This window comes from Cydia strobilella, chromosome 2, assembly GCF_947568885.1.
Source record: "Cydia strobilella chromosome 2, ilCydStro3.1, whole genome shotgun sequence".
In the NCBI taxonomy this organism is placed as follows: domain Eukaryota; kingdom Metazoa; phylum Arthropoda; class Insecta; order Lepidoptera; family Tortricidae; genus Cydia; species Cydia strobilella.
Genome location: NC_086042.1, coordinates 8,508,713 through 8,525,130, shown reverse-complemented (window position 1 = coordinate 8,525,130; position 16,418 = coordinate 8,508,713). Strand labels below are relative to the sequence as shown.

Below are 16,418 nucleotides of genomic sequence, written 5' to 3'. Positions count from 1 at the left end.
CCCAGCAGCACTCCAGGTGTTCCAGGTCTTGAGCTTTCCTCATCATATACAACCATCGTCACGTTGAGCGAGTGTTACCCCTGACCCTTTGCGCCCAGTAGCACTCCACATTGTCTTGAGCTTTATCCATCGTATAGTACCAGCAGCACGTTGAGCGAGTGTTACCCCTAACCTTTTGTACCCAGCAGCACTCCAGGTGTTCCAGATCTTGAGCTTCTCCCATAATACACTACTAGCGGTACGTTGTGCGAGTGTTACCCCTGATCCGTTGCACCCAGCAGCATTCCAGGTGTTCCAGGTCTTGAGCTTTCCTCATCATATACAACCATCGTCACGTTGAGCGAGTGTTACCCCTGACCCTTTGCGCCCAGTAGCACTCCACATTGTCTTGAGCTTTATCCATCGTATAGTACCAGCAGCACGTTGAGCGATTGTTACCCCTGACCCGTTGCACCCAGGAGCACTTCAGGTGTTCCAGGTCTTGAGCTGCCTCCATCATACATTACCAGCGGCACTTTGAGTGAGTGTTAGAAGAGTGGAGAAGAGAACAGGATGTCTTCGGGAATAAAAACTACTCTACACCCTCCCCAACAATTAAGACTATCTCCATATCAAATTTCATCTAAATCGGTTTTATTGGGTTCCATACAAATTTCCACTCCCCTTTTCACCCCCTTTAGGGTTGATTTCTAGGGTAAAACCTATCCTATGTTCCTCACGCAAAATAGGCGCAATAGTAAGACGTCGAGTTGCGGAAACCAAGCTCGCGAATATCTATCCGATGTCCTTCCCCAGGACTCAAATTATCTCCATACCAAACTTCATCTAAATCGGTTCAGCGGTTATTGATTCCCCATACAAATGTCAACTCCCCTAACTTCCCCTTAAGGAGTGTTCTGGGATAAAAAGTATCCTATGTCCTTCCCCGGTACTCACTATCTGTATACCAAATTTATAAAATTGATCCCATAGCTCTTATGTCAGCGAATTAAGAACTATGGGACATATTTTTGAGTAAGTTGTACTAAAAAAAATAGTTTTGAACCTTATTTGATCTCATATAAGTCATCACTATCATCAGTTTCGTATGTTATCGGCTTTTGGGAATGTTACTGGTAACATTGGTAACTTACTAGTAACATTCCCAAATGGAAACTTACTGGTAGCGGGAATGTTACCGCTGCCCATCACTAATCCCGGGTAAGTGAATGGTGCAAGTGGCCCTTAAACGTTAGTAGAGTAAATTACCGTAAAACTGCAACATTTGCCCGCTTTTTGCGATCTTTTTTTCGAGTGGCACTCACACGTTGACATACTTTGCTTTGTGTGAGTGAGAAAACTACAGTAAAACTAAGTTTCAGTAATCTAGAATCTAGATCCTAGGCCAAAAAAATTTAAAAAATTTGAGATTGCATAGATTTTAAACCGAAATAATAGAGAGTAGTGTGTCTACTTGAAAACACAAATTAAAATATTTTCATAGAAAGTAATTTGTTTTGTTCTTAAAGTAATTTAATCTGTTCTTATAGTGCATAGATTTCCTTAACTTTAGGTTTATCAACTTTATGGCCATGACTCTTAAAGACTATATCTAGAATAGGCATGACAAAAATGTATCGTTTTATAAGTCCTTTAAGTGTAAGATTTCCCCTTCAAAGTTACGTGGGCAAAGTCGTTAAAAAAATGTGAATCCTTAAAACAAAATCCTAAATACGAGGGCGGGAAGCCTTTGCTATTTAAAAAGTTCCAATGAAAAAAAGCCTTTGCTATTTAAAAAGTTCCACTGAAAAAAAAACGGCCCTATTTTTAAATTTGTGTCTCTGGCACTCTGTGTTCTTAATTTGAATTTGGTGGCATGAATATTTTATTCATTTGCTATCATTTGAAAATTGGCTGTGTCAATTCTTTGCAAAATGGAGAAAATCGAACAAAGAGCGGTAATAAAGTTCCTCTACATGAAAGGTATGAAGAGTATTGATATCCATGAGGAATTGAAGAATGTGTTAGGTGATTGTGCTCTTTCCTACGCCACAATAAAAAACTGGGTGGCTGAATTTAAAAGTGGCCGTACAAGCGTCCAAGATGAAGCCCGACCCGGACGTCCAAAAAGCGTCACTACTCCGGAAATTGTGACCAAAGTACATTCAATGGTTATGGCAGATCGGCGATTGAAGCTATCTGAAATAGCTGACACTATAGGCATCTCAAAAGAACGGGTACATAATATCCTTAGTGAAGAATTAAATATGAAAAAGTTATCTATCGGCTCGCTGGGTGCCGCGATTGCTTACGCAGGACCAAAAGAGGATTCGCGTGCAAAACTCAAAGGAATGTTTGGAGCGTTTTCATAAAAATAAAGCTGATTTTTTGCGTCGATTTGTAACAACAGATGAAACATTGGTTCACCACTACACACCTGAATGAAAAATTCAATCAAAACAGTGGACTGAATCTGGATGTCCGGCTCCAAAAAAAGCCATGGCAGTAAAGTAGCCGGAAAGGTAATGCCTTCCGTATTTTGGGATGCAAAAGGTGCTAGTCGCTATTTTTGGCCGTAAACTCTTACTTTCTAGAGTATATATCTGCTTAACGGTTCAACAAAAAATTATGAAAAAAATATATATTAATCTCCATTTTATGTACAACATTCCTAACGTTTGACTTCTTCCCTGTGACTTATAGTTTCTCCATAAAAGGAACATTACGACAGGTCGTTTTTCGACTAACTTTGCTTATATCTCCTAAACGGTTTATTCGATTAAAGTTATTTTTAACCTAAAATAAATGTTTTAACAGGCACTACAAATGCAACGTTTCATAATGTAAAAAAATAATATTTTTTTAAAGAAATCGAATATAATTCAACATTTCGTGCGTATGTAGCTCGAAAAAAGCGTGGCCGGCAGTCGTGTGCTAGCTTTGAGACGAGGAGGCTGTGTCGCTCGTCGCTCCGTGCCTTCCTTGTACTCTGTATGCTTGTGCTGAGCCCAAGTGCAATAAAATTGGAGTTATTGTGGCCAATGATTAAATAACTGCAGAAAGTTGATTTGGTTCTGACGCGCTTTAGCGCGCTTAACACGGTGTTTCGCAGCCTAATATTATTACGAAAATAATGACAATATTTCCACTTATGTTTGAGAAAGCTTTATTTGAAATATAAAAATAAAAGTTTTCTAACATGCGCGGACATATTGCCATTTTTGAATAAAGTTCGATTCCTAACAAAACAATAATTAATTGATTAATATAGGCTATCAATTTACGTTGTATATAGATATTTATTTATTAATTTTTTAAGTTTAATTTTTTTTAATTGTGTTGGGAGATTGGGTAATCTCCAATTGATTGGTGGTGGTTGATGATGAAAACGAACAGTGACAAGTAAGAGTCAATTGCTATTCTTTTATAAGCTAATCATAAATGAAAGTAGGCATAACCCAAATATAAACTACTAGCTTTTGCCCGCGACTTCGTCTGCGTGGAGTTAGTAATTTTTTTATCAAATCTGCATTTTATCGATTCCCATAAAAACTACCCTATTTCCTTCCCCGGGACTCAAACTATCTCTATACCAAATTTCAACTAAATCGGTTCAGCGGTTTAAGCGTAAAGAGTAACACACCGACAGACAGACTTTCGAATTTATAATATTACTAGTTTTTGCCCGCGACTTCGTCTGCGTGGAATCAGTAACAGCAGCTAGAGTAAGTTTAGCGCCTGGAGAAAGTAGTAGTAGTAGTAGTAATCACTTTATTGTACACAACACAGGTTTACAAAAATAAATTATAGTAATGGAAGTACAAAGGCGAACTTATCCCTATAAGGGAACTCTTCCAGCTAACCTTCGAGTAGATGAGTGGAAAACTATAAAAAAAGGAAAGTCTTGTAGCATTCAATTTGAGCATAATATGCACACAAATTATTCCACCATGATTCCACCCCTCCTTTCACCCTCTTAAAGGATAATTTTCGGGATAAAAACTATCCTATGTCCTTCCCCGGAACTCAAACTATCTCTATGCTAAATTTCAACTAAATCGGTTTAGCGGTTTAAGTGTGAAGAGGTAACACACAGACAGACAGACAGACAGACTTTCGCATTTATCATATTAAGTACTAGCTTTTGCCCGCGACTTCGTCTGCGTGGAATTAGTAATTTGGGTACCTTAATTCTTAAACAAATCTGCTTTTTAATCCATCATTTTTCACCCCCAAATTGGTCCACACTATATATTTCCACCCCATTTATTACACCCTTAAGGGATGATTTCGGGGATAAAAGTTATTCTATATCATTTCCCACAGCTCAAACTATCCCCATACCAAGTTTCATCTAAATCGGTTCAGCGGTTATTGATTCCCCATACAAATTTCCACCCCCTTTTTCACCCCCTTGAGGGGTGAGTTCTGGGATAAAAAGTATCCTATGTCCCTCCCCGGGACTCAAACTATCTGTATACCAAATGTCAACTAAATCGGTTCAGCGGTTTAAGCGTGAAGAGGTAACACACAGAGAGACAGACAGACAGACTTTCGCATTTATAATATTAGTATGGATTTATAAATCATGCATGACCCTTACAATTGATTAAGCCGTTTAGTAAAAAGACCAAAACGGCCTGTCGTATTTTTTTTTGGCTAAACTATAAATTAAGGCGAAAGGAAAAAATCAAACGTACTACTTACCACCGCAACGATAATACGAGTATCTATGCTATAATGTAATAGTTAATTCGTATTTTACAAATGTTTTCTTGTTCAGATACGAATAGACCTTGCATTTCGTGGAGGTGGTAAATTATTATAATGGTAAATAATACCTCTTTAATTCAGAAACTTTATACTTACTTACTGTTACGGTCTAGAGCGTATTTCTTCTAAATGGGTAAACAAATAAATTATAGGTATGAATCTTTATTTATTGTTCAACAATTGTAACATTTAATATTTTTCTTGTAATTTATAGTTTCACCGTAATAAAAATAATACAACGGGCCATTTTGCGGCTAACTTTGGTTATTTCTACTTAACGGCTAAATCAATTAAAATTATTTTTAAACTAACAATAATGTTTTAAGAGCTGACGGTCTTTCCACCGCGATAGAACCGGCCGACGATTTGTTTTATTAACAATATCATCTAAATTCTAAACTACGATCTGACAAAGTATAATGAAATGGGATGCGATGACTGAAATAGTTATTTGTTATACAAGGGTGCAAAGTTGTATTTTACCCGCGAGTGTTTCAACACACAAGAAGTAAAATACATTTGCACCCGTGTGTAACACAAAACTTTTCCCCTCGCTATAGCGAGGAAAGTGCAACATCCACAGGCGTTAGATCATCTTCATCACTGGAATCACTTATTTTTGTACGATATTATAACAGAAAACAATGGAAATTCTGATTTTTACGTGAGTCGGTGAGAAGTGTTTTTAAGTAAAAATTTTGTTGACAATGTTGACATTTCTGTTCTGACGTATGAAATGTCAACGATGCGTTTTGAAATTGCATCGACTCAACTTGTGCGTTCAGAATTACCTAGTCGGCTCATAAGTTCTGTCATATACATAGTATCAAATAAAATCAAAAGTTTAAGTTTATTCCGTATAATTTGTACAGCGTTTGAAAGCTTATAAACTAGAGAATCTAAATGTATAACATTTATTCAAAATGACCGCCATAATTATCTACACAGGCTTGAAGTCTTCGTGGCCAGTCGTCAATGGATTCACGCACCACTTTCATGTCGATATTGGCCACTGCCGTAGCAAGAGATTTTTTCAGCGAGTCTAGATTTGCATGAGGTTTTGAGCACACCTTTTCCTCTAAATACTGCCATATTTTATAGTCTAAAGGATTAAGATCTGGGCTAGAGGAGGGCCAATCTTCATGCCGTATAAAGTCGATTTTATTGGAGGCGAGCCAGGCTTGTGTAGACTTTGCCTTATGGGCTGGAGCAGAGTCCTGCTGGAAAACCCAATGCTGGTTTAGAAACATCGTATGGGATAGTGGTTTCACAATATTAGTCAACACCGTGTCTTGGTACACTTTGGCACTAGTTTTTACTCCTTTCTCACAAAAATGCATACTAGTGACGCCCGCATAAGAAACTCCCAGCCAAACCATCACAGATGAAGGGTGATGACCTCTTTGAATACGGGGAATGCTATTAGACGCTTCTTTACTATTGCGAGCGTACACTCTATCATTTTGTTTATTACAGTTTTCTTCTATGTCAAAAATTTTCTCGTCCGAAAACAGTATACAACGGTGCTTATTTTTAGCGTACTTCTTCAATAAAGCTTTAGATCTTTTAAGCCTTAAAGCTTTAAGCCGACCATTGAGAAGATGGCCAGTTTTTCGTTTATAAGCACGAAGTCTCAGGTCTTGATTAAGCACTCTTTTCACCGTGTTTTTGCTCAAACCCATCTGGAGGGCCATAACGTTTTGTTTCCTAGCGGGATTTCTGGCAATGCGTGCCCTAATTGCTTGTACAACCGCTGGAGTCCTAGCTGTACGCGGACGACCGCTTCTTTTCTTGTCATTTAAACTAGAGACCTCACTGTATCTTTCTATGGTACGATACACAAATCTTAGAGAGAATTTTAAATTTTCAAGTAGCTTAAAAAATTTAGTCGGCGAGTGACCACAACGATATAGTGCAATTATTGCGGTACGGCTATCTTTAAGCGTCCACTCCATGTTGAAGAAAACAGAAAATTGCAAAATTATACTACTCAAATATTTAATAAAGATTCGAAATTCAAATGCAGAACGGTTTTTGTTTTAGGAGTTCCAAATTTAAATTTTAAAGGCCAGTGACAGAACTTATGAGCCGACTAGGTATATTTAACATCATTATAAAAAAACAAACGTTTCTTATGGAATTTTAAGGTTTATGACTTAAAATTATTAAATAAAGCTAAATTTGATATTTTTTATTAGATTCTCAAACCATTTATTTAATGATAATTAATATCGAACGAACCATTATTATGAGCGTTTTACGTTTTGTTATCTGTCAAGCTACTTAAACATGCTCCATTCAAGGTCAAATTACTTTCCCCACTAGTGGATAAAATGCGTTTTTCCCCGCTTGTTTTAAAGGATAAAAGACGGCTTTCCGAGCTAGTGAGGGGAAAAGATTTTTTTTTACATGTTCATGTGACCAGCTGACCTTCCACCGAGATACAACCGGCTGACGATTTTTTTATTCACATTAGCATCTAAACTATCATCTAACAAAGTATCATGCGGGAGGCGATGACAATTTTTTTTGCTTGTTTCGCTGGCTGCCATTCCTCAACCCACCAACGGAGCGGCAGCTGACGTCCACGGGGGTTCATCATACATAGCCGTTAACCACTATATCGGAGTTATTGTGGCCAAAAAATAAAAAACTGCAGAGCGCTGATTTGGTTGTGGGCTGTGGCGCGCTTGTAATATAAATTTCCCACGAATGATATTCCCACGTAATGTTTGAGAAAACTTCGAACTTCGAAAAATAATACTAGTTTAACACTAGTTCCCAAAATGTTATATGTAGGTAGACTAGGTAGTAGGTAGGTAGGTAGGTAGGTAGGTAGGTAGGTAGGTAGGTAGGTAGGTAGGTAGGTAGGTAGGTAGGTTAATTTTATAAATTAACTATTAATGGCATTATTTATATTTATTTATTACGGATAAAGAAATGACTATAAAGTAAACACACTGCGCCTCAATTTAGTACATACCAAGCTCTAGCTATAAATTTTAATCAGTCGAATTGACTTAGGTATTTATTTGTAAGAAACAGATAAAACACAAATTAACTAATTGAGGCTTGCGAAGTATAATGCATAAGGGAATATATTTTTATTATAATTTACGACCTCCACTATACGCATGATCTACTCATACTCAAACGACAAAATATCTGCAAAAGATACACAAATACGAGTATAGCGCCAACCGCGCGCCTCTGGGCTGTAGCTTATTCTTTGAACCTCGTTGTGGTAAAGTCACGTACGATCGCAGTGAGCGGGGTGCGGGTACAGAGAGGCTGAGACGCTCAAGGACACATCAGCGACTATCGTCTTAATGACAGATTGCCTCCCAAAAGGCCAGACTATAAATGGAGAATACTACGCTAATCTTTTAGATAAGCTTCATCAATGTATTCAGAAAAAGCGATCAGGTTTAGCAAAAAAAAAAATCATCTTCCATCAAGACAACGCTAGGGTTCATACCTGTGTTAAAGCTATGGCAAAAATCAACGAATTGAATTACGGTTTGCTGCCATACCCCCCTTATTCGCCTGATCTGGCACCATCAGACTTCCACCTGTTCCCTAAATTGAAAACTTTTTTGGGTGGACAGAAATTTGCCACAAATGATGATGTCATAGCCGCCGTAGAAGAGTAATTTGAAGGCCTTGAAACGAGTCATTTTATGGAGGGCATTACTGCTTTAGAACGAAGATGCAATAAATGCTTAAAAATACACGGAGACTATGTCGAAAAATAAAATCAATTTTATCACGCTAACTTAAGTTTTTCTTATTAGGCTAGTTACTTATCATCCCGCCCTCGTATGGTACGGTTGTCAATATGTCTGCGACTGAATATAACGAAATAAATATGGCACAAATTATTTTTTTAATAAGTAATACACTTTGCCGAGCACAATTCTACCCTTAGGGTTGACACTCGTATGTTACAATTAACTTGAGGGGAGGCATTTTCCATACAACGTTATATTAATAAATAATAATAATAATAAGCAAGATAACTTTAAATAACGTTTAAGTAACGTTGTATGGAAAATGCCTCCCCTCAAGTTAATTGTAACATACGAGTGTCAACCCTAAGGGTAGAATTGTGCTCGGCAAAGTTGTAAAAGTGGTACCCAAATATGTTAATGATATTGCCCACTAACATAATTACCAAAGTTTTACAAATAAGGTGTTAAAATTTCGTCTATATCGTTTTTAAACTGCATATAAGTTACAGTCAAAATTAGATCCCCGTAGGACTTTCTTAAACCGATATATCACCGAAGCTTTTAGGTCTTCTTTGGCCCACCAAAAAACACATCCTCACCCATATAGCCGGCTCACGCGTGACTGAAGTTAGATAGGACAGGTGTTGCCATTAATATGATTAGCTATAAAAAACAAAGATTAAAAATAAAGTGTATCTGTTACAGATACAGCTAAATGCTATTTACCGTCAAATTTAACAATTTTGCCTTTACAACATAGCTTTGCCAACCGCGTCATATATCAGTAGAAGCGAAATATCATTAAAGTTGTTACAGTAATTACTATTTACAGTCATCATTCGCTTGCCCTCGTCCCATTCACTTGGGGTCGGCGCAGCATGTCTTTTTCTCCCATACCTCTCTGTCACCCGTCATCTCATCATTCACTTGCGTTAGTTTCATATCATCTTTCACACAGTCCATCCACCTTTCCCCGGTTTTCCTCTCCTCGTACCTCCCTCCACATTCATTCTTAATACCTTTCTCGTCACATGACTTTCATATTTAGTAGTATTTCATCATAATCATGATATGAACTTTTTTCAGTACCCAAAAATATCCGGATTGAAAGAAAAACCAAAATTGTTCATGGTGAACAATAATTTAAAGCTGAAATCAAAAGAAGAAGTTTACATAACGCACATCTATAGCCCCGACAAGTTTTATGTGCGAGAGGTATGTTGAGTTTTAGTACAAGCTTAATATTTTAATGTAAGTTTTCATTAAACAAGCCATATCATATATAATAAATGATTTTGGTTCTAGCGCCACTTGCAAAGCGCTTTCGAAAAACTGAACGAGGATTTGGAGCAAGAGTACAGTTTGGCTGTTAATACTGAGAGCGTGCATCTCCCGGAAATCGGTAAGATCTAATTCTATAACGCACGTGATATAATCTCAACTAAAGGGTACCTATAGTGTAGCTAAAGTTTGTACTATAAAGTAAATATAAATAAAAAGTATTAATTACTCAAATCGGACAACGAGGCTCGAAATAATCGATGAACATATTCGAATTTAAACTGTTGTGAGACATACTAACATTAAACAAGTGAGTCTAAACCGTGAAATTATTTGATGAACATATTGTACATGAAAAAAACCGGCCAAGTGCGAGTCGGACTCGCGCACGAATGGTTCCGTACCATTACGCAAAAAACGGCAAAAAATCACGTTTGTTGTATGGGAGCCCCACTTAAATATTTATTTTATTCTGTTTTTAGTATTTCTTGTTATAGCGGCAACAGAAAAAATACATCATCTGTGAAAATTTCAACTGTCTAGCTATCACGGTTCATGAGATACAGCCTGGTGACAGACATACATACGGACAGACGGACAGTGGAGTCTTAGTAATAGGGTCCCGTTTTTACCCGTTGGGTACGGAACCTTAAAAAATATCTACAATCGAATACGGAACCTCTTTCCTGAAACCTACTGTCTTAAAATTTAAGTCCGTTAGGGTAAAAGTCCGGGGTAGCCGGCCATAGTTTTTGTTTAAACGTGATTTAATAACAAATTTATAATTATGTTATTAAAGAAATTTTATTGTTTCATAAACTTTGAAGAGTTGACTTTCGCAAATAAAACAAACAAGAAAATATTTCTATCGAGATCAGCGTTCAATCGCATGATATTTTTTAATACAGTTGCTCAAAAAGTGTTTAGCGTTCGCAAAGTTTTTTTTTTGCGAACTAGTGCTTTTTACTTTTCCAGCTTTTAAAATTTAATTCTGACCGTAATCGATACGTCCACACCAAAGAGTTGGATGTTTAAAACTTTATATATTTTTATTTTGCCATTTATTACGTACTTACAAAAGGTATTGTTACACGATGTATTGTTGTTGTTAAATATTTATTTGTTATTATATAAATAAAGCATCATATAATACGATATTTCACAAAAAAATGTATTTATTATTTAGCCGAATGGAACTATCATTGCCACGTGACGTAACGCGCTCCGATTGGCGCTTGCAGTCACGTGGAACTGGGCATAATTTTAAATATTTTTTAATTAATTTGTTACGCATATTTACACTCATAAAATATGATTTTCAGCATTCTAATATTCCCTGATGGTAAAACCTATTCGCGATTCATGTCAACATCCCTATTGCAACTTTAGTTTTTGTAATTAATTTTAACTTAGTTTATATTGCTGAATAATATATTACTAGTTTATGTGACCGCAACATAATGAAAGGCATTAAAACTGGAGTGTGGGTTTATGAAAAGAAACGAAGTGAGTTTCATAATAGAATCACACGAGTGTTTTAATGGCTTATTATGTACAGTTACATACACTGCTTTATCTACACACATATTATAAACTTTTTATGATATATTCACTAACCTCATATTACAGCCGACATTGGGGCATAGTTGCTCTCTGGCGGAATTCACGGATATGAGGTGGCGTCTCCGAAATATCTTTATCGCACATTTTACACGAAACTTTTGCTAGAGTTACTTTAAAAACAACAAAATAAATTATTTTTTTACTTACAAACTAATTAAAACATAAACTGCACGTCAAATGGCGGCAAAGAAAACTTTTTTCACGCATGTCACGCATCCGTAGTTTTTTTTTAATTCAGAGACAAAGTAGAGTGGGGGTGATTGCAATATCGTTCGATACCAACTAACAAGCGAGATTTGTCAAAATTGTATTAAATTGACATTTCATTTCGACTAAAACGTCATCTCGACTGATATTAGAACAGAGGTAAAATCAAATTTCTTTATTTTTCAAAGATGTTCGAAATTTGAATAAATAGTACATTTCGATGCTAGTGCGGAAAGTATGTCATTACAAGTGAAGAATGAAGACAAGAAAGAATGACATATCCGCACGTGTATCGAACGACGTTTTTATTACAGTTGCGAAAAAATAAGAAAAGCAACAAGTAAGGAATGGAATTCGAAACTTTTATATTATTAATTCTGTGACACTGACATCATTGACATTGACATGCTGAAGAGGTGTTTTTCTAGCTTTTATTCGACTAGAATAGATTTTGTTATTATTATTGAACCCACTTCAATGAATGTTTTTTTTTCAAATGCATGTTCTATAAGACAGAAACAATTGTAAATATTAAAACATTGTACTATTATTACCTAAATATCGTTATTTACGATTATTTGTGTATCGTATATTTATAAAAACAATATTGAATGTTGCCTTTGGAAACTTAAAACATTCTTGCAGTAAGAAAATACGCCTCTTCTTTGACAGACGTTCCGTTCCATTTAGACAACTTATTAAGAACGGTTTTTCAACATTAAAAAATAAACGTGTTATAATACTTATAATGATGAAGAGGTAAGTAATAAAATATGAAAATATGCATATTTTTCGTTTTTTTTTCTTACATTAACAGTAGGTTTTTAAGTTGATTACGACGTTTAAAGGAAACTAATATTAACACTCATCAATAAGTAGTCATGAATTAGAACAAGTAAAAATTTAAAAAAAATTGGAAAAGTAAAAAGCACTAGTTCGCGAAAACCAACTTTCCGCACGCTAAACAGCCACGAAAAGTAGCACTTTTTGAGCAACTGTATTAAAAATAATATTATCGAAATCGATGTTATTATTTAGCGATAATAACATTTTCCCAGATAAAAAATTTGCTGTAACAAAACACGTTTATCTTAATGTTAGCCATTATTTACGGATTTTGAAGGCATCATAGAGTTTTTATGATATGTGTGTAGATAAAATATTAAATATACAATATCATTCAAGTTCAAAGGAAAACTCGTAACTGTAACCAATTTTTTTTTTTTTTTTGCAAATGTTTTTAAAAACGTTCAATGTACGCGTGAAAGTGTTATTATTTTCTTGTCTTCTATTTGTTTGTTGTGTTTGTTTGTCTTGTTATGTAGTCTTTTATTCGCCTACGGCTCAATCCCGGGACTCGTAAATAATAACACACTTTCCACACTTGCGTTGAAATGTACTATAGTGTCCTTTAGCACGTTAAAATACGACGGTCGTTCTCGGTGCAGGCGTGGTATACGTGGTGAACACGGAGTTGGGACGGCGCGGACAGGCGGAGGCGGCGGAGGCGGCGGACGCGGCGGCGTGGGCGCGGGCGCTGGTGCTGGAGCTGCCGGGGCGCTCGCGCGTGCGCGTGCTGCTGGTGGACTCGGGCGCCGTGGAGCTCGTGCACTGGCGCGCGCTGCGCCCCGTGCGCCCGCACTTCACGCAGCTGCGCGCGCTGGTGCGTAACACTGCCTCACGTCATGTCCCATCACTAGCTTACCTCCATATCTCATTAATGGGTAGGATCATACGCTGGAGGCGCTTTTGAGTCTGCACCTCATTGTGCATCGCGCCGCCGTTAGTTTTTGATTATTGTTGTATTTGACCCTGAGCACGAATTCGGACTTCGCCTGTTTTAATTGCCCTTGTTTAAATGTTGACTAGGCGACGGAATGTCACCTCGCCGGAGTGACACCCTTGAACAAGAAATGGAGCGCGGCCTCCGTGGCGCTCCTGCAACGGTTCGAGGAGCGCATGTTGGAGCTGCACGTGGAGGACAACCGCAACCGCGGCTCGCTCGGCGTCACGCTCTACGACAAGACCGAGGAGGACGTCGTCTGCGTCAACAACGAGATGATCAAATACAAGTTCGCCATCACCTTTGGGTAAGTATGAATTGAACTTCGACAAGAAATATAGTCCAGCTAGCTTCCAATGATCCTCCAGCATCGCGAAGAGGACGACCGCAACAGCAGCCCGTTGAAAGACATTCTATAACAAATGGAGAATACTACATTGTACAATAAGAAAATGTATTAACGAGAGTCAACATAAACGCAATAAGCGGACTTGAGTTTACACTTGCGAAGAAAAAATAAAATTTTAAGTGAAATATGTAAACATCGGTACCTATCAACATTCTATTTTTGTGGCACCACCCGCTAAAGATAGCAAAAAAAGGAATACGCTCGGATGTAAAATTAGTAATAATGTTTGTTTATGCATTTTAATTATGCTGCAGCTAACTGCACCTATACTTATACCTAAGAGGGATATATTAAGATAGAGCGGTACTTAATTTAGTAACCACAAATAATTCACTGCCATCTATCGATACACTTTAAAACTAAAAATGAAGATTTATAAAAATGCGATAAAATGTATTTAAATGTGGATAAATGATTTTTTTATTTGTATTAATTATTTTTATATGATTTGACCCATGTCCTTTCACTGGCTTGGGCTAGGCTATAGTCCCCACGCTAGCCTAATGCGGAATGGGAACTTCACATACACCTTTGAATTCCTTTGCAGATGTATTCAGGTTTCCTCACGAGGTTTTCCTTCACCGAAAAGCTAGTGGTAAATATTTCGTACATAAGTTCCGAAAGATTCATTATAGTACGAGGCAGGATTGTAAGTCGGACGTTATATCCAGTCGGTCACCACCACTGAAATATAATATTTTAGACAAATTAAACATTTATATCAGATTACAGATATTTATTTGATTTAATAATTGACTATTGTATTTGTTTTCAGTCTGTTTAGATTCAACTTGAGCGACAGCGAAAGTCAAGGTGCAACACACAAGGCTCCGCAAGACGAAACAAAGAAATCAGAAGCTAAGCGTAATGCTAAAAAAATTAAAATACTAAGCCACGATGATGATGACACCAAAGTAGATGAAAAGAATTTGGAAGCTAAGGATAAAGGTCCACTCAGGCTCGAAGCCAAGTTGCTGCAGTACCAGTCACCTTCTCTACTCTACGTGTCGCTAGTTCACCAGCAGAACACTTTCAATCTCTTATTTGAGAAAATACAAACAGAATACTCAAAGGCAAATTCTGAAAATGACAAAAAGGATTGGAAGGAAGGGGACAGATGTTGCGCATTCTGTGAGGAATCCAAAACGTGGCGACGAGCTGTCATCGTAGAATTAGTAGACAACAAAGCAAAGTTGTTCTATTCTGATTTCGCACTAGTTGAGGCAGTTCCTCTGGATAATTTAAGAGTGTTGATCCCAGACTTCGAATCCTTGGGAGACGCCGCAATCAAATGCCATTTGTCCGGAGTGATGCCGGCAGTCGGCACCGAATGGCCTTCACTCACTAAAGAGTATCTCAAAGAACTACTGGAAGTTTACAAAAGGGTGTTTATAACCAAAATAGGCAACTTCAAGGACAGGAGTATGCCTGTGGAGTTATGGGTGTACCACACCACCCAGGGCGGTGCTCTGGAGCCCGACATGTCGGAGTGGCGCTGTCTAAATCTGAAAATCATTGAACAGGGTCTAGCAATACCAGACAAATCTGAGGTAAATATATTGTTACAATATTCACATCTGGGGGCACGGCCCCGCCAAGACGAAAAAAAGACGAGGCACTCTTTCCTATTTTATTTATTTATTTATTTATTTATTATTAAAAAAACCTATTGTCATCGTCTCACTCAGCCATGAAACGGTCAAGCCACAGTTTTTAAACCAAGGTGTAGGGGTTAGGGGTCGTCCAGAAATCATGTGATCATATTTGGCCTATTTTTGATGTCAGTTATGTGTGATGGGTTTACCTTTAAGGTTTTACAGCATAAAAATATTTATTTTGAAATATTTTATTTTTAGACTGCCGCAGAGGAATCAAACGTTAAGAGCGACGACGAGGAAATGCTGTCGTTCGGGAACTTGACGGGTTCCGTGCGCGAGTGGCTGCAGCTGGAGCCGCTGCCGACCAAACCGCTGGTCCAGTCGGACGTCACCGGCGCCTCCACCCCCGAGGTCGACGACGTCAACGCTCACATCGACCAGGTCCAGGCCGGCTCCTCAAATACTGAGTTCATATCTGATTGGCTGCCTGCCGAGCCTTTGCCGACCAACGAGTTCACAGGGGTGCCGACGTAAGTGCATATCAGTAATAACCACTGCGGCCCACTGCGGCGTAAGCTAGGCACAAATACATCCTATGGATATTATCTTATATATTTGTGAATGAGGCGCGAATTTAAATTCTTTCTCTCGTTTCAGCCCTTGACGGGTTCCGCCCTACATAATAATATAAAGCCCTACTTACTGTTGCTGTTGGTTCTGCAATTGTGAACATATAAATAAATAATATGCAACACTTAGTTATAAATTATATCAACTTATAAGACATTGACGTGTAAACTGTATTAATGTATGTTTATAAATAAAAAAATCTGAATCTGAATTTCAGCTCATAAGTGGTAATGTCCAGTTTGCTCTCAAAAAGTAAAATACGTGTCTTCAGAGGCTGAATGTTATAGATACTACACTTTGCTCCTGAAACTCAATAACTTCGCTGGTGTAACGTGCGCCGCAGTATGCTTCTACATTCTTATGTTACAGCTACATATGTAGTTTGTTAAATTAAATGTTATGTT

At 37.6% G+C, this 16,418-nt stretch overlaps 1 protein-coding gene across 1 annotated transcript in view; it reads left to right on the top strand.

Annotated features, from left to right (window-relative positions):
* LOC134750639 (RING finger protein 17-like) overlaps positions 1–16,418 on the top strand; it is a 30,977-nt gene that overhangs the window by 12,829 nt on the left and 1,730 nt on the right. Inside the window, exons 16-21 of the mRNA XM_063685862.1 lie at positions 9,570–9,698; positions 9,789–9,885; positions 13,043–13,257; positions 13,464–13,684; positions 14,562–15,336; positions 15,643–15,914. Of these exons, the coding sequence (XP_063541932.1) occupies positions 9,570–9,698; positions 9,789–9,885; positions 13,043–13,257; positions 13,464–13,684; positions 14,562–15,336; positions 15,643–15,914 (1,709 nt within the window). The remainder of the gene's footprint in view (positions 1–9,569; positions 9,699–9,788; positions 9,886–13,042; positions 13,258–13,463; positions 13,685–14,561; positions 15,337–15,642; positions 15,915–16,418) is intronic.